General features: G+C 33.0%; 1 protein-coding gene across 1 annotated transcript in view; it reads right to left on the bottom strand.

Moving 5' to 3' along the window:
• Positions 1-19,927, bottom strand: part of LOC140046968 (allatostatin-A receptor-like) — a 31,286-nt gene extending 11,359 nt beyond the window's left edge. The window contains exons 1-2 of the mRNA XM_072091748.1: positions 19,658-19,927; positions 13,556-14,239 (exon numbers count right to left, since the gene is read on the bottom strand). Of these exons, the coding sequence (XP_071947849.1) occupies positions 13,556-13,965 (410 nt within the window). The 5' untranslated portion in view covers positions 13,966-14,239; positions 19,658-19,927. The remainder of the gene's footprint in view (positions 1-13,555; positions 14,240-19,657) is intronic.
• Between the last annotated feature and the right edge of the window lie 448 nt (positions 19,928-20,375).

Here is a 20,375-nt window from a genome sequence, read left to right as displayed (position 1 = left end):
TTCAATTCTATTCAACTTTTATTTCAGACAATTATATAGGCATATCTGTATTAAAATGAGAAATATAACAGATGCAGGACGTACAATTCATATTGATTTTCGGTGAAGTTAAGCCGACGTAAGTGGGATTGATTTTAAGGAAGGCGATTTAGTTTCACTTTCTTGGGACTGACACCGACGTTATGTTACGATTTCATTAGCGATTATGCTATTTCACAATATGAAAAATGACACGTGGTAATACCAATAAGAAAATAGGCTATTTGTGTTACATGAAAACGGATAGGCCTATAAGAAGGACGGCCGGAATACCGCGATCTTTTTAAAACTTCATATCTAGTTTTTCATAGCATTTGTATATTTGTTAAACCAGTTGTTTGCCTCATTCAGTCCAATAGGATAAACAGAATATAAATAACGAACTTAAATTGATACGATGTAATCATATTTATTAGGAATTACAACAGCATATTTTGTCTCCTAAAATTACGATAAACCTGCTATTCTGGTTGCCGGTGCATTTGATGAATATATATTACAACGTTATACATTGTCTCTAGATTTGAACCTAATGACAGAGATAACGTGTATCAGAAGTACTTAATACAGTTAGATAGCTATCCACAGAGAGTCTACTGACAGCCACAGATTCGGGTGGGTATAGGCCTATCTAAAATGTAGGCCCACATGTAAACTATAAATATTACCTGAAGTAACTTATAATATTACTGTATTTTTTTAAATAAAATAGGTAGGCCTACGACGGACAGTGACGTGCTATTACAGTATTAAACTTAACTACCCGACTATCTACTTTCTTTAAAGCGACCCACTTTAGATTATATACAGAATTGAAGATAATAAATAAATAAAGAAATGCACATAAAGTTGAGTTAGGAGATGTGTGACGTACCTAGGCTTTTATTTGACATAACGCCCTACATTTAAAGAAAAAATGGAATATACAGTACAATAAATACGAATTAGTTTATAATCCAGAATAAGACACTATGGATCGCCAGAGTATAGTTAAAAGGATATTCCAATTTTGAAAGTTGGAACGGGGTTCTCTTAAACGAACAAATGGTGGGTAGACTGTAAAAAATAGTATTTAGATCTTAGATCTTCCACACATTTAGCCTTAAACATGTTTAGATCTGAACATCTGTAGATTCATACAAGTACATAAGTACATTCTAAACATGTAGTCTGTATCCAACTCAACAAATCAGTGACGTGTTCACGTGTATAAACACGTTTACGTTTTAAACACACTAAACATGTAACTACGTATTTAAAAGCTAAATGTGTGGAGTGGGTACAAAATAGATGTTTAAGATCTAAACACTATTTTTACAGTGTAGTATACTCCAAGTAAATGACAATTTAAAGCATTTTAGTATTACTTCCGTCATAAAATACAAGCGTAAACAAATGATGCTACATATCAGAACCGAAACAATTTCTGACCATCCTACATCTTGCACATAGTGCAACTATATTTAATATAAGTCCAAATTTTTAGCATGGCTTACATTTTGTATTGTTCAATTCGAAAATTTTCCTCAAGTATATGGCAAAAACAATATTTAGCAGATAGAGTAGTATTTCGAGCCAACGGTCGGAGAACAATCAACAATCACTTAACAACTGAACAAAATGTGCCCTCCGAGACAGTCCTAGCATTCCATAAGACGAATTTAATTTTACTTTAAAAAAAAGTGTAATGTATATGATATTTTATAATGTTATAATATTTAATAGTGCATGGCCCTATGTTGCAACTTAGAAATAGGTCACGCCAAGAAAGTTCATAGACAGACATTAAAAGTCAAGAGTAATTCATTTAATGTATATCTGAAAATCGAAAACTTTAAAAGTCCAAAATCGGTCCAATTACTGAAAATAATCACTGAGTTGCGTTACGTATTTTGAACACACGCACGTTTTGTACGGAATGTGTGAACAGTTCTATTCCTAAAACACTAGTGCAATTTCACAATGTTTTATCCGAGCCCTGCAAATCAGTGTGACGTAAGATACAAACACAAGCAAGTGTATGTGAAAAGGAGAAGAAAAAACTTATGTAAGGCCTACTTATTGATTGACCATGTTGATTCGGTGGTAATCTCTCACTTAGACGTATCATATCAGTCACATACCGTATACGTTATTTATTATTGGCGCAACATGGCATCAGTAATGTGTTTCTGTTTTCTTTTATGTTTTTGTTTCAGTTTCTGATCGACAGAGGACGTGCTATTTAATATTTCGGTCACTATTTACCATACAGATAGCTCGAGATTTCATAAGCATTTTTGATGTCACCAATATATCGATTTTTCTAAAAATCAGTAAGGCATGATCTGTTAGTTTAGCTTGTCAAAAAAAAAGCAAGCAGATAACTTGGAAATTGTGATCGTCATTGTACAAAGAACTCTACAACCAAGTAATGCTTGGCAAACACTTACATATATTTTGCCAATTAAAGGATATACAATTCATAATTAAGTCACACGTCACATGACAGATTCGCCATAGATACGCGAACAATATTATTAAACATACTGTATGACGTATTAAATATTATTTTTGCCTTCGTGCTTTAAAAAGGCAATCTAATCGTTAAGACCTTTATCTGGTTTATGAGAATGTATAAGGTAAAAAATCATATCTTATGAATAACAATTGTCGATTATATTACGATGATAAAACGAGTTATCAATGTTCACAACAAAACAATGCTTGATAGATAATATGACGTGTATTTCTTACAAAATAATCAATTTTTCTTTAGATATCCGATGTCGAAGACTTCTGATTTTGTGCGTATGCAACGAACTGACATGCGCGTGCGCAACGGGATCTCATGTGATCTCGAACGATCACCGTAGCGAAATAAAATGGTTATTATAAAATTATTGGAAAAAAAATTCGCCAGATATTGTATTGATAGAAGAAAGAAGAAGAAAATCAAGGAACAATCAAGTGTTCACTAACATTTTGTTTACTCACTACAGAAAAACTGTTGGAAAAGATATTTCCTACATTTGTTTTTCAATATACTTTTCGTTATATTAAAAACAGGGTTATATAAAGGTTTTTCCCGGCACAAGTCATATCTGATATATCTGATAGGCTTAGCAAAAACTCCATGAGCTGATCAATTCTTTTTTCTGAACTCGTTCCTTTTTAATCATCATCATCAGAAGTGAAGATAATGAATTATCGATAAGAAATAAAGTGCATGGTAATTTATTATAACATTCATATACCAGCATTCATTTGTTAATAGCTAGCTTTTATCGTATAGTACAGTAGGATGTTGGAATATGTAGGAAAGCCAAAGAAAACTTGAATATTTCATCGCAAAAAACAAAACAAAAACAACTAGAGAAACAACAATTTATTATGACTATCATTGAAATATTTTGATTTGATATATCGTAGATTGAAACATGGACGCTTGTTTATTATAGTGTACCGGGGTAAAATACGTCACTCGCTTTTATCCAAAACAACGCCATTCGCCTCTGTTACGCCATTAGTATAGAATGGCGTTGGTAATTTAAGCTTACCGTCCCAATGGGATTTTGCATACTTGAAAATGTAATCTACCAATAAATATTAAATCACTATACTAGGTGCGCATTATATATTGCTTGGTAGACAAAACGCCGCATTGAATGAAAAAACTATAAGCTATGTTTAGTGTTGTTTTTGAAAACATTATTATTTAATTAAGCTAGGGGACAAAAATATACGAATATCAAATCCATATGTGTCATCACGAGTTATGATAAGCCCTCGATGGTGCTCACGACGAATCCTATCAACAAATAACGCACCACACCATCAAAAGAGAGGTTGTAGAAGCGGCACTTTCGAAGTTCACACTGTATTAATCCGCATAACATCTTAATTAAATTATCACTGTCGCTTGACGTGACGAGGCTTGTTTGCTATTTTACAGAAAGTAGTTTTTCGAAGTAAAGATTTTACTGATTGTATACACGCCCTCTACGTTAAAAACGTAGACAAAGTTTTTTGCAAAACATTTACGCATGCGCATTTTAAGTTATTTTAAGGTTTACTCGGATATCAATGTGCATTTTATTTATTACAAGTTTATACACATTATATAGTGATTTGTATAAGTAATAGAAAGTGGTCAATAAATAAATTTATAAAAATAAGATGAATAAATAATTACATATTGCTTGTAATTAGTTTGCAAAACCAATAGTGGTCAACAAAGTGAGAACTGGATTTCTACACTTAGGCAAACATTTAAAAATAGAACTAGTTTAACAAACAAATAGTATGGTATTTTTACGATTCTAATGAATATGCAATAATAGAATAATTACTTCCGACCAATCAAAAGCCAGCTTTTTTTACGATTCTAATGAATATGCAATAATAGAATTACTTCCGACCAATCAAAAGCCGGCTTTTTTACGATTCTAATGAATATGCAATAATATAATTTACTTCCGACAAATCAAAAGCCGGCTTAAAACAATAGAATTGCATTTGTTATGTCATGTAAAATTTAATGTGAACGAATCTCAAAAATCTAAATTTACGGACGATAACGATACCCAGCACGATAACTTACCAACACACTGACCCATTAAATAGGCCTATTCATCAGAGGTTGGAAACATTAACAAGGGTTGATATGAACATAATTATAATATATAATTTCATAACGCATAGTTACTTGCAATAACGTGTGTTCAAGTCATGTGGCGTAATTGAGGATCGATTCAAGACATAGTAATAACTAAACGATGAGAAATACACGGTGTATTACTGGGCCAAAGTCAGCAATGTGAAACATCATACTTGAATATTCTGTCAGTGTGGATCACAATAAGTGCGCAGCATTTACATTATGATTTCTGAGGGGAAACATTGTAGGCCTAGTAACGCTTAGTTATAATAACACCACAATTGGTCTCCACTGAGAGGTAACCACCTGTACGTACGTCCCCGGTGCGGGATGGAATTGTTGTAGGCATGTTTCAGGGCTAGTTAACGTATAGCTAGTAAATCATAATACACAACGATGGAGAAAGCACGGGAAGAATGAATATAAATGATCTTCGATGCCAATTTTAAAATGATATTTGCACTTGAAATTGTGGTTTTATCTCTTCTCGTCTTGATTATTGCAATTCTCAGTTCTATGCCCTTCCGAATATTTAAATTAATCGTCTTCAACGATTACAGAACTCGGCTGCTCGAATCACTTCCTTCACAAACCGTCGCTCTCACATTAATAATAATAATACTTCATAATCTCAATTGTGAGTGAAATGTGTGTCAATGGAAGTGGTGTTTTTACTTAGCACTAGTGAACGAACTCTCCCAGTTAACTCTGAACTCACAGTGTTGTCCTAACTAAACGAACACAATGTTTCTCACGAGTTTTATTTGTGAAATCCATGCCAATTGCATTATGAGGACCACAATCTCGTGATGGAAAAATGAAAGAGTGGATGGCGGTGGTTTGCACTAGGCCCGATCGAATTCACTGCTGGACGAACTCTCTCAGTTAACCCTGAACTGAAAGAGGGGCTTGTCGAACGCCACTTCAAGGTATGTGTGAAATCCAACTGTGAAGACGACAAAGTCATTATAATATAATAAACCATCAAATATATTACGAATTAATATCGCCGTTGGAAATTTTCTGTCAAGCTGATCTTTCACCAGTCCAACTACCTGTTATTAACCTGTGCGTGACATAAGGCAGATGGGCCCAGAGGGCAAGCCGTGCATATACCAGGCGGGAAAACCTTGACCTACCTACCAAGAAAAAAAAGTTCTGCTACAGAGGCAAACTATCAATGAACTTAGTTATGTACAAAAGTTAGCAATAACTGTGCATATAAAAATCACTTACCAGGTCAAATCATTAGCCTGGTCCTATTGTGTCGCATGGTAATTTTGAAGCATGCAACTTCTAAAATGTCATCAAGACGTCGAACTGCTCTAGTCAATTTAAAAAGATCGTGTTGAGTCTAGGACTGTACCACAGCTGTGTAATTAGATGTATGATTTAATATGTTCATAGCTGGACAGTTCCACTGGGCCTTATATGGATAACAAAGATGCCGATAGTTAATGTAATTTAAACAAGTAAGCTAATTTTCACAATATAAATCTGTTATGTGCTTAAAAATCGTTACTTTATTTGAAGACGAAGTTCTCATCGAAAAAAGTATAATCAATATTTAATTATTTTGGGGGATTTTAAATAATGTTACTTATAGGCTTGTTTACCGCGAGCATGCTTGAGGGTTACTTTGTATTTGGCTACGACTCCCTTGTTGAATCCGAACATATTGATAAATGATTCAAAATACTAAATTAACAACATACATTAACGTCAACTTATAAACAGTATTAATATGCTAATAAAATATACAGACTTGAAGAAGAAAAAATAGATGAAAAAATTGTGACTAATAATAATAAATAACACCGGAAAAACAGGAGAGAGGGAAAGGAACTCCTTAGAAAAAATCACTAAAGTGCCGATGCGTGGACCATGCACCCCTGTTGCCATCCATCTTTTCTGAGATCTCTGCTTCCTAATAAAAAAAAAATGGAGAAGTAAAAGAAAAGCTAAAAAAAAAAAGATACTTGTACTTTCTAAAACAAAATTTCTCTTTTCCAAATAGTGCGGATTTAGTTTTATATTCTACTACCTCACAGAGTAACAAATTATAACCAATCAGTAATCACATTCTTAAAGCTCTGTCTACACTATCAAATTGTATGTGACAAACTAATATCACATCACACTTTTTTGTCGAACAAGATTTACAGTGTAGACAGAACCTTTTAAGATGATCGTATTCATATTTCCATGGTTCATGATTCATATCTTTAGTATATCCCGACAGAAAATAAAATCTAATTCTCGGAGGCTTTGCGAACTTTAGCTTAATTTCATTCGTGAAAGAATCGTCACCTTTTTAATAGAGCAACTGTATTAGTTAGGCATGTAAAATAAACATAATTTAGCACTTCATTAAGCTAATTCGAGTTCTAAAATTAAAACACTAAATAAAGTTTGTTGATTATTCTTATTAAACTAATAGATATATCATATTACCGGTTAATTATAGGCCGATGACAGTGATTGGATGAAGGCAATTGTATTCAGTTTAGTTACTTGTGGGAATTAAATGTACTGCGATTAACAGATTTAACATGTTTTAATCGACCATACTAAAGTTGCGCTATATTTTACCTCCGCTAAGGTATGTGGTCAAGGACCACTCCATTAAATGTTGGAGGCAATCCGGACCACGGTCCCAATTTTGGACAACTTGTTAGGCCTGCTAGTGTTAAAAGATAGGACAAAATTGTCAAAAGCCGGCGAGCAGTCTTAACAAGTAAACTGAAATTGAATTTTCTCGAGAACTAAAACATTTTTTTACAAGAGGCAAGGGTTATAATTTGTGATTTGTAATTTTAAAACATAAATTGATTTAATTTCAGGTTTTTTTGATACGAGTAGTTTTAAAAAACCTATTTCTTCTCAGACATACACTTATGCCAAACAGATTAGGTTAAGTGTATCCTATATAGTAAACTAACGACCATGTATAAGTTAAACACGTTGCATTTTGTTATGTAGTTAACTAATGAATCATTCTACGGAGGCTGTATACCACGTCGTTTCGTTATATACAATGAGAACATACTATAGGCTATCTGATCGGATTAATATTGAACAGACATAGAACAAAGAGTATCGGTTAAGCATATCCTATACTAAACTAACGGCTAGCTCTAGGCCTATATAGCAGAGAAGAGTGAAGCTCTATAGGCATTTCGTTTATAAAGTACCACGTATTTCAATGTTAAATGTTTGTAAAGGAACATACATGAATGGCACTCATTCTAAAACAACGACACAGGCCGACACAAAAAATGAAACTACATAAGTTGTTTAGCCAAGAGCCGATCGTCTGCCTCGAATGGATATCGATAGAGATTATTAGCACTACAAATAGTACGATAAAGATGCAACACGTGTACAAATACATTTACATATTTTAAGCTATCAGTTAACATAGGCCTAAGTATGCCTACGTCAGCTTTCAAAATCATCCACAGATACGTGTACTGTTACAGTACTGTTAAATCCTCCCCACAACGAATGAATGGTAAAAAGTGGTTCTTCAAATAAAGTCATCGTTGATGAGGTAAAATGGAAAAAAATAAACAAGTTCAGAAGTATTTTGTATACAAGTAAGTTGAAGATATCTATGACTTATAGAGGAGAGACATGGGTAATGACCGACAACAGATGGACAAAACTGATCACGGAATAGACTTCAAGAACAGGCAGGCACACGTAAACGAGGAATACCAAATACATGGATATATGAGATGCTGACATAACTACATGCATTATTCTATATGGATATACAGACTTATCTAAATGAATATACTCATAAAAAAACGAGTTCATTCAAAGGCCACATTAAAGCTCATATGAATAAAATTTATTTAGTGGTATTTTATTTTGAATTTCTCAATAAGCAACTTACTTGTGCACATGAGGTCTCACAAACGTTATTTCCAAACATTGATGGAATGCATGCATTACCATCAGAGCTCATCAAAGCTATGTGGATTTAGAGGCCTTTATTTAACAGCTTTCAAAATGGAAAACAAATGTAGTCCTTAATGCATCAATACTGCTTTTAAATGTAGTTTAAATGGAATAAAAATGTCCTACAATTTGTATTATCAGGCAGTATACACTAACAGTTACACACTATTAAAGTAAACGTTAAAACGAATTATAGATTTAACAATAAATTAATGGCCCTTGGCGGTACGCTTAGTACTCTATTGCACCGTATTCACTCGTCGCTAAACCAAAAAGCAGTTAAAATTTCATTAATTCAGCGTTATGGTAGTTTATAATTGCCTCGTTTGCATTTCTAATTTGTATAATATGTAGGTCTTATATAACACTATTTGAAATGATAATTATCGAAACTGTATATTGCCAGAGACAATCCTGTACTAATAGTTGTGTTTCTTGTTATATAATAATAGCATTATATTGAGGCAATACTATACAATATAGTATTATTTGTATTATGTCCAGTACTAATACTGGTCTGCGCATTCCTAGAGAGAAAGCGAAATAACTGATATTTTCTCGTGAGTTGTGATGATAACTGGAAAAGAAATAACTGATATTTCATCTTTAGCTGTGATGGTAACTGGAAAAGAAATAACTGATATTTCATCTTTAGCTGTGATGGTAACTGGAAAAGAAATAACTGATATTTCATCTTTAGATTCGATGGTAACTGGAAAAAATAACTGATTTTTCTTTTTCAGTTAATGTGATGATAACAAGAAAACCAATAACTGCTATTTCCTCTTTAGTTGTGATGGTAACTTATATTTCATCTTTAGCTGTGATGGTAACTGGAAAAGAAATAACTGATATTTCATCTTTAGATTCGATGGTAACTTGAAAAAACAACTGATTTTTCTTTTTCAGTTGTGATGATAACTAGAAAACCAATAACTGCTATTTCCTCTTTAGTTGTGATGGTAACTTATATTTCATCTTTAGCTGTGATGGTAACTGGAAAAAAAATAACTGATATTCCATCTTCAGTTGTGATGATAACTCGAAAACAAATAACTGATATTTATTTTTCAATTGTGATGATAACGGGAAAACAAATAACTGCTATTTCCTCTTTAGTTTTGATGGTAACTTATATTTCATCTTTAGCTGTGATGGTAACTGGAAAAGAAATAACTGATATTCCATCTTCAGTTGTGATGATAACTGGAAAACAAATAACTGATATTTCTTTTTTAGTTGTAATGGTAACTGGAAAAAAAATAATTGATATTTTCTTTTTAGTTTTGATGATAACTGGAAAAGAAATAACAGATATTTCATCTTCAGTTGTGATGATAATTGGAAAAGAAATAACTGACATTTTCTCTTTAGTTATGATGATAACTGGAAAAGAAATAAAAGATATTTTCTCTATAGTTGTAAGGATAACTAGAAAATAAATAACTGATATTTCATCCTCAGTTGTGATGGCAACTGGAAAAGAAATAACTGATATTTCCTTTTCAGTTGTGATGATAACTGGAAAACAAATAACTGATAATTCATCTTCAGTTGTGATGATAACTGGAAAATGATAGGAATTCTTCTTCATGTGAGATATTAACTTAAAAAGAAATATATCTTGTTCAGTTTTGGTAACTGAAAAATAAATAGCTATATTATTGTATCTTTTTAAGTTATGGTCAATTCGACTGAATTACCTGTCTGCGGTATTAATATTATATATTTGATTCTATTGACTGTAAGTTTGAGGTTGGCATCGCAGGTAGCATATATAACTAATATGGGTCACTTGTGAACCTTCTAATAATCGTCGCACTTGTCTTTCAAGTGTTCTAAAGCAGTTGCTGAAGTAGATTTAACCCAAACGGGGGACTTAATGAATAATACTTTCCTCGCCCATTACCACAGAATTAAGGATCGATAATCACCAAGTTGTATTATAATAAGGATTGTTGTGTTTGCTTTGATAGTCTCGGCATTAAAAACATCTAGTCAATAAAATAATGTATCCATTGCGTGTATATTCTGGTTTTCACCTGCATTTTTAAGAATAACTACCGACAATACAGAGTACTGAACAATCGTCAGTGCGATGAATTAGGATAAATAAATGCTTTTCATATCACTGACTTCAATGAAAAGAAACTTAGTAAGCCTACACGTGTTTTTTTTTCGAAAAATGTTTTAATCTGTATCTGTATATTTTATCAATGTTAGGAATATCGGCAAGTAAATGCCAAAACCCTTCCAGTAGGGAAATGTGTAAAAACGAAGAGCAAGGAAAAAATCAATTATTATTTATGTTTACCTTTACAATTGGTTATTGAGTTTTCCCAATTAATCTCACTATGTTACGTTTCTTAAAGCTTGTGTTTTTTAGACGAGCGGTGCGACAAATCTTAAGCGCCACTAACTGCCGATAAAATAAAATATCATTTTCAATGAATTTAAACCTTCATTTATAACTATGCAATGCTTTTTCTTTCGACGGCTGTATAAATCGTATAACCATTATCAACTTGTATACGGTAACAGCCCAAAGCAGATGCTGTCTTCCTGTTATTTCCTGTACTAAAGCCTTGTTTCCACTGGTGAATTAATCGAAAATTCCTATAAGATCCTGGTTTGCGTAATTTATTTTTTTGATTAAAAAACAAAAGATAGAAATGAATACGCATGCGCATTAAATGACGCTTATAAAATTCGCCTAATGGAAAACAGACTTAGAATACGACGGGAAAAAGTGGAAAAGCCCACAAAATTGGTGGAATTAAATAAAATATGAAATATTATTGTCGGCAAACTACAGTGAACTGTAAATTTAATTTAAATTAATTGTTGACACAAAGGTTTCGACCCGTATAAAAAACCGTATAATGATTATACCTTCTAAACCATATGCCCGTGACTGACATAGAAAGGAAGCCCGACAATATACAATTCACATGCGTGACGTTGTGCGCGCGTATGGTTAGTATTCCAAATCTTAAGTAACATTCACACTTTTCACCAAAAGGAACACTGAGGCGTGTGAACGAAACTTTTTTATGATTACGTTCAATTTACAATTATTCAATTCGAAAATAATTGTTGGTTTCGCATGGTGACGTTTCCATAATTTTAAAACAATCACAATAATATTCAATTTAACATTCATTTATGCATTACCTGATGATTTATTCATTTTCACCCAATTTTACCTACGTGTCTTTTCTAATTTTGTATGACTGATTTCAAGGTAATATCATTGTTGCACGTCAAATTATTATTATTGATTTTAAGTATATATCTGTTTTTACGGGATGCATGACTGTGTATTTATAATTATTATTATATACCAACAATACTATTTCATTTTTTATTTCGGCCAGGAACGTGTTTCACCACTGAAGCGATCCACTGCCAGGTGTGTCTATTTTATTGACATTTAGTTTAGAATTCTATTAAAGAGTGGAAGACTGAATGAATTACAATAGTGATGATATTAATGAAGTTCAATAAAACGTATCGACAGATTTTAAAATAAAAATAGCCCTAAATAAATTTACATAAAAGAGAGATGAGTACAAACATTCAATTTTCTAAGCTTACTTACATACCTAGGTTTATTTACCATACTTACTTACTTACTTACTAAAGCTCTGTCTACACTATCAAACTTTATGTGACCATATGTTATTATTTAAGCTTTATGGGTCATCCTAATATCTTGTTTCGTACCAAACCAAAGAAATAAACAAATTGGTATTGACAATATTCATTTAAATTTATCCCACAAAAATAGACCTAATCAAGTGCAAGGTCATAAGTTCAAGTTTAATTCTAAAGCAAACGTCATACGTAATAATTAATGTTATGAACCGTCGCGCGCGGTCCTATAACACATTCCGCCGTGTATGCCGGTATGTCTCTAAAACCAGCATGGTGTACAGTTGTAGGCTACTGTGATATGTACAATCGCGGGAGAACACTGAAGTTGCGTGCGTTCTGTTCGCATTAATCCTTTAGCGAAATAATCAAATTCATGACGTAGAACAACAAGCACTGGAAGAACGAGCAGGTGTATCTCACCTTTCGTTCTGTGTTATCCACATATAACAAAGACGTAATTATTAATATTTTATTGTATAATAATTGTGATATTCATGATGTACAGAGTTGTGACATTTTAGGACCATTTTTTGGACAACGGCAATGCATACAGGTTCAAAATTTATTATAATAATCACAATTTAATCTAAAGCTATGTCTACACTATCAAACTAGTTAGACAAAAAAGTGTGATGTACCCAAACATGGCAGTGATGTGCTTAAATATGGTAGTAATATGACATCATCATGTCCGTAAATGGGACCAAGTTTGACAGTGTAGACAGAGCTTTACGACAAGAACGACGATTCACAGAATAATTAAAAAAGTGAATACTTTATGGGACAATCTTTAATAGCAACAATGCCTATACGGACGGACGGCCACCTGTGTGGATTTAACGATCATCTTGAAGGATGACATTTAAAGAGACAATCATGATTCAAAATCAATTTTATTATGGAAGTGCGGTCGAGTTTGTATTGTGTTTGTGACGTGTTTTTCCAGAGTCCGCTAACCCTTGTTGCAGAACTGAAGAACATTTTTTTTCATCACTATGATTACTAATAACTGAATTATCATCGGCAGCACGAGACCAACTGCCACCACCACGACGTCTTCATCTTCATCACAGAATTGTCTTCACTATCGGTAACACCAACTGGAGTACTGTACCGTTATCACTACTGTACAATTATCACTACCAATTACCATCATCAGATCAAACAGATTGTATCAAAATGAAACATACCGAAAGACCAAAGAGAAATGAAATGGTAAAGCCAAGTAAATATAGACGGATTTTTAAAACTCACCTGTGTATTCGGCACTTCATGGGGTACATAACTCCATAGTATCGATCAGCAGCCATTGACACCAGGGTGAGAATGCTTGACGCCAATGTAACGCGTAGAACATACTGGTACGCCTTACAGATGTACTTGTGCATCGGGTGACTTAATAACAGCATTATATGACTTGGCACAACCAAAACAAGGAACACCAAATCCGCGATAGACAGGTTCACTAAATATAGATTTGTAACAGTTTTCATTGCACCGTTCCTTAAAACAACATACAAAACTAACATATTTCCTGGTATACCAAAGACTATTAACAGCACCTCAAAGAAGACAAGAACGTATGGCGGCGGTTCTTCTTCTATTTCCATAAGAGTGAAGTTAAAATCTAAGTCGTAACTACTAATATCCTCCGTTTCTGCCATGACGTCGATTGCGTAAACTCAACTTACAGTGTCAATGGAGGACAATGATCTCTGTTTTGTTTTTATGTTGTAAATAGTACGTATAATATGCTAATGCACACGTTGATAGGTCGCATTTGTTCGTATCTGAGGATCTTGGATTGTTGCCACTAGAAGCTAAGACTTTCAGGGTTAGGCATCATAATATATAGTCTGACTTCAATGAGAAGATGATGTAAATTACTGATTCAAACACTCCACACAAGCGAATTCTGATGTTTGAGTGTCACTAGATCTGGGGAGACATAAAATACAGTAAAGTATTAGAAATCTCAAAATCCGTCTAATTAATTATCGTACAGTACTGTGTATTATTGAGCAATTCTACCTGTTCTTATCACCACGTTTTAATGATGCATGTAGGCCTATAACCTCAATATACAATCACTTTTTGTTTATTAAATGTAAACGATTGGTCGATTCCCTCGAGATGCAGCGGTTGCGTTTATACGACTAATTTACTGTAAATGAATTGCCATTCAAATACAAATCTAAAAGATATGATTTTAAAATGTTCCCTAATGCGCAAGCGCAAACTAGATGGGTACGGTGATTGAAGCAGAGAAGACGTGAACTCGTAGGAAAAATGTTTATGAATTATTATTTATTATTATTATTACTATTGCCATTACTTCATCATGTTCTTAGTTATCCAATGTACTCTTTTTAACCCGTATTCATTCCTTTCCTTATTACAGATAGGCCCTATGATATATTTTATATACGGGGGCTCAAGTATTATACATATGAAACGCCATTCGTGCTAAAATAGTTTTACCAATATAAAATCGCTGTCTAGAACATATGACTATAGCCTATATTATGTGTGTCCTCTCTGGACCTTCCGCGCCTCCCTACTTCATACTTAAAACACAAAAGCAGTTACAGAAGCAATAGTATTATCTTTCTATCTATTCCTATTATGTTAGAAAAATAAAAATAATATTTTTCAACTCCCACACATTGCAGCTTATTGTTGTTTTCAATTTTCTTTTAAATTAAAAGATTAATTCTCGTCTCAATTATGGTTTAATATTTAAAAATATCAATTCCGTGAAAATGACGCAAATTGACGAATAATAAAATGCACTATATACAGATTACACATGCATTATTGTAACGTATCACCTCATATTGGTTAAATCCTATATTAAATTGGTAAGCGCTTATATCCACTATTCGCAATAACGACGAAATTATTTCAGATGTTCTGCAGCTGTGGTAGCCAACACATTGGCTTGTAAAAAACATACATTGATGTACTAGAGACGGATTAACTGGTATGCAGAGAGAAGTACTGGCTGTCACAATGGCAGATAGGAAATTATGGAGGAATCTAGTCATATAGGCCTAAGTTTTGAACTACTCCTACTAATTTCTTGTAAAAACTTGCTTTTAAGAAACGTGTCCTCCTCCTTATAAGAAATATAAACATTAATAATTCAAAACTTTTTAATCATACATTGTATTTCTAAAGCAGGAAATCAATGTTATTGATTGATTCTAATTTATAAATTAATTTAAACTATCGAGTAGAATATTGGCTTTGAAAACACAAAAATAATTTTCATTGAGTTACGGTTCACACAAAAACAAAAACTGAAGACAGGCTTATAATAATAATAATATAAATAAATACTCATATTCATGTTATAGTAACAGTACCATATACTGACATAGAAAACATATTATTAAGTTGATTATTTAATACACATAGACTCGTATTTCAATGACTGACTATCGTCAGTTAGGACGTATCTAGTGACAACTGGATAATCGGGTACTGTGACAAACTTTAAATTATTTTAATAAAAAAAATATTTCTAATTGTTTATATTTCTTCAATATTCTGTGGACGATCGGGGTTTCAAAATTTCTTCCGACATTTAGTAAACATTTAGATTAGATATACCAGAAAAGCCTAAACGAAATTCTGAATGACGTTATTGAGTCTAGTACCGATAAAACTAATCCGATAATATATATAAAAATACCCTGAATCACTTGAATAGTTTAACAATCGTGTTATTATAGGATGTATTCACGTCAGTTTCAAGGAGGTGCTAATAGAGATGTGTTCAATATGGAGTCGTAGTTCGTTCATTTCGTCTGTTGATAGATATTCATTCCTTATCACCCTTAAAGGGTATCTCCGGGTTTAACATGTTTATTGATATAAGATATACACCTTAGCAAAAACATTTATAATAACCCTTACTTACTTTTCAATAGTCCAGGTTCAACATGGAGTTTTGACTTAATATTAGAAAAAAGATAAATATTTGACACATATGGCGTTTCATACGTATACTACTTGAGCTTGAAAACATCGAAAAGCCTCGAAATAACTATACAGACTTGGGGCAAGCCTAACTTTTGGACAGCGATAAACCCGAATAAGCCTCTTTAAATAAGCCCTCTTTAAAAAAGATGCTTCGTCGTAATGTTCTAATCTAAGATAAATTTTGGTGAATTTCCTTTGTATAATTCTTTTTTTCCATTGTTTTCCTGTATTTTTCTTCTTTCTCATTCAAGAAAATAATCAGTATATTTAAATCCATATAGGAGAACGTGAGAAGGAACATCAAGAGGGCATATAAGCACTATAAAGCCAACAACAAAGTAAACAAACTAGGCCTAAGTAAAAGAAAAAAAAAACTAAACAACATTTCCAAAATCGAAGTGTAATCTTACTTTCCCTTGCAATTTAGCAATCAATGGGGATGACTGGACGCAAGAAGCAAGTCCAGCCATCACGAAAGTTTTAAATTAACCTCTGCCTACGTTATGTAACAAACAAAAATGTGATGTGTCCATATATGGACATAATGATGTCATATCACTACCATATTTGAGCAATATCACAACCATATTTGGCGCATCACACTTTTTCTCACATAAAGTTTGATAGTGTAGACAGAGCTTTAGTCTAGTTACAGATCAGCAAATTACATTTTCTTGAGGATCAACTATATCTGAACTGTAGGGAGCGTGTAAGTATAATACTGAGTCTGAATTCTAAGCCTGCATTAGAGTTATCCTACTACAAGACAACGCATTTCAACCTGAATTTATTTTCGTTCATAATGACATACAAATAATGGAATTATTTAGGAAATAATAACTTTACTGTATCTCACATATGGTATTGTTTTCCTATATTAGGCAAATTCCATAATACAGTGTCACATGTATGACCACTGCTGGACCAGTGGTGAGTTTCAAGTTAGGTTAGGCCTATGGTACAAGGTATTGCCTGAAGTGCCCTTTGCAACATAGAGAAAAGTAGCTTGTGACTTACCCTTGTACAATCCGGCTACGGGCTTGGCGTCACATGTGAAAGACTTGTGCCGTTGTATCACGGAATTTGCATATAATACAGGACAGAATATAAATAAAGTAACTAGGCCTATATGTAACTATGTAGAGCGAAGACATTTCAAAATAAAGAAGATTTTAATAAAACGACAGCTCAGCAGAATTATGAGTTGATGTTAGTTAGTTTATATGAATAAAAATATAAGACAATTTTTAGATTGATGGCTGAAAACACACAGGTGGAAACAGCTTTTACGATTTAAATGTGAAATTTATTGCAGAATTTATAAAATAAATGTGGCATGACACAAATCAACATGAAAAATATTCGAGTAACTCTTCTTTCTAAATGACTGACTTTAATTGCTCTTTAGATAGTACTGATGTCTGACTTCCGATTTTACTTACAATAACATTGTTACAAAGCTGACTTAACTGCTAATCTCTCTAATCCATATGTAGATTTTAAAATCACCCTCCGACGTGATTTATTACTGTGATGAAAGTCATTTTTTGTAAGATGGTTAGTTTGAACTTCATGATAATCAAATGGACTTCACGCAAAACATAGACGTGAATAGAAAAGCAAACGGTAGGCCTACATTTAAAAACCTCGGTTCTTCTATTCCGTGTGACGGCCTACTAGCAATTAGGCTATGTTTCACAGTGGAACCGTAATACCTTGCCATATAACATCGGCAAAGGTTCAAGCCTCATTTGCTCTATGGTTCTGGTGGTAGAACGAGTCTTCCCGGAAAAGGACTATAAACCGTAGGTCCAGTGTACACATCTGGCTCATGTGCACTTAAACTGTACTATTAATATTTATACACACAGCCACTGTCACTCATCAAGAGGCCCCTTGATTGTCAGCATATGATGTTTAGGGTCACCCTCTATAAATAAAGTGTAATAAAAAAAATAAAATAATGAAAAAATCTCTATTACTATTTTTATATATGATAACTTTCGATTGTATAAAACATTGATATACCGGTACGATAATGACTGATCGTTCGGCAACTCGTTCGGACACCTATCTTCAAAATGGATTATTATACATCGAATCACCACTTCAATAAATATTGTATGGATAGGTTATTTGTGAAAATAAATAGACGTTGGATATCCTCCTTAGGCTCGGTCTACACTATCAAACTAGTGTGATGTGCTCTAATATGTTAGTGATATGCCAAAATATGGTAGTGATACTGACATCACCATGTCCCTACACGGGCACATCAAATTTGTTGGTAAAGTAGACAGAGAGTTTAACACCAAGTATCAATAACAACAAGTTATGTGGAATTTACATTTTGGATCATTTGAGAATAGAATCTTATGATGACAATCAACGTCACACATTGACTGCGTATAATTACACGGACTTGAAATACCGAATAAGGCCTATTGTATACTGGAATTGAAGTAGATTGGCAAAAACTGTACTAATTTCCAAGAAACAAAGATTATCACAACAAATGTATGAAGAACTTCATGAATATTTATTCAAATTAATTTCCCTTTTTTACGTTTAGTCTTTATGTTTATTTATTTTTTTGCGTGTAATATTACATGTAATGTCACATAATAGTAAGTCACATAAGCTAATAGTTATTAACTTAAATAATTAAAATAAAATATTTACGTGAAAAAAAAGTATGTTTTTTGTGTTTTTGTATGTTTGGGGGCAATACATCTTGCAAGCAAAATGACTTACCATAAACATGACCAGTACAGACCTACATTTTGATACAAAAATCGTGAGTTTTTCACTTAGGCCTAAGTACTTCTATAACTATCAGTAAGCAAAAACCATGCGATTTATCACATTTTAAGTTACATATAGCAAGTTAAAACTGATGGCGCTTTCTTAACTTTTAAAGATGTCGAGTCGATTTTCCTATTTCACCATAAATTAGGCCTAGTTACCATCTTCGATATTTTGTTGTTGTTTATAGTCAGTATCTCAACCAAGTTCATGAGATATTACCTAATATACCGGACTTTATACAACTACTCTGGTAAATTTAATTAGTTGAAGCATATAGCTATTTTACATTCGGTACCGTATAATAAAAATAAACCAAAATTGTTCACAGTTTTTCTAGTTCAAGACCTTAGGCATATTGCGCATTATGCAATGCTATTTTTTCTCTAAACTTTAAGTGAATATATTGTTACGTAACATGTCTTACATATCCTGTTACAAACACTTAGACATCCACTTAAGTGCGCAAACCATTCACCGTATTTGCGTATTAAATCAGGGTCCTTGTTAGTTGGGTTGATCTAAAACATGCAACGTCAAGTAGCTAATTAAAATGAAGCTTACCTTTTTTTTCCTACCGCACGCATCTAAATTTAGTCCATAGTTTGTTCTTTAAATTATTTACTTTGATAGAAGTGAATCACGTATGTTCAGTGACTTCATAATAAAGCATCCGAAATCGATTATACGAAGTATTTCTATCGAGTTTATTTTTCAATGTAAAAATCCTGCACCATACGTTAGTTTCCGTTCACACTTGTCAGCAAAATCTTCCGTTATTGATCTCGATATAAACGTGTATTTGTTATGTTGCGCCGTGGCATCTTCGGTCTTTCAATGGCATCTGTTCTCTCCACATGGGAGTCGGTCATTAAAAGCTAAAATATAGGAGGCGTGTTATGATAATAATGGTATGCTGCACTTGCTTTATTGGTTTACTTATTAAGTATCACTGATTGGTTTAATGATTGTGCCGATAAGGGGCGCTAACACGGATTCTTGCGCTTCGATCAAGTCTGTCCAGTTAAAAAAAAACAGATAAATATGGTTGTTTTTTTTCTTCACTTACAAAATTAAATTGTTACGATTTGTCTCTTCTCTCGTTCCACTTTATCCGCTCTCTCACATTTTGTCAATACAGTATTACTATGTTAGTTTAGCCCCGAGTTTAGCATATATATCGAAACTAGAAAAAAAGAGGTTATGCCTATAATAAATGATATATTAAAAGACCTATCATCGGGTAATCAATCTAGTTTATGATGGCAATGACAGTCCTAAA

Source organism: Antedon mediterranea, chromosome 4 (genome assembly GCF_964355755.1).
Source record: "Antedon mediterranea chromosome 4, ecAntMedi1.1, whole genome shotgun sequence".
NCBI classification, from domain to species: Eukaryota; Metazoa; Echinodermata; class Crinoidea; order Comatulida; family Antedonidae; genus Antedon; species Antedon mediterranea.
This window is presented reverse-complemented; position numbering and strand designations above follow the sequence as displayed.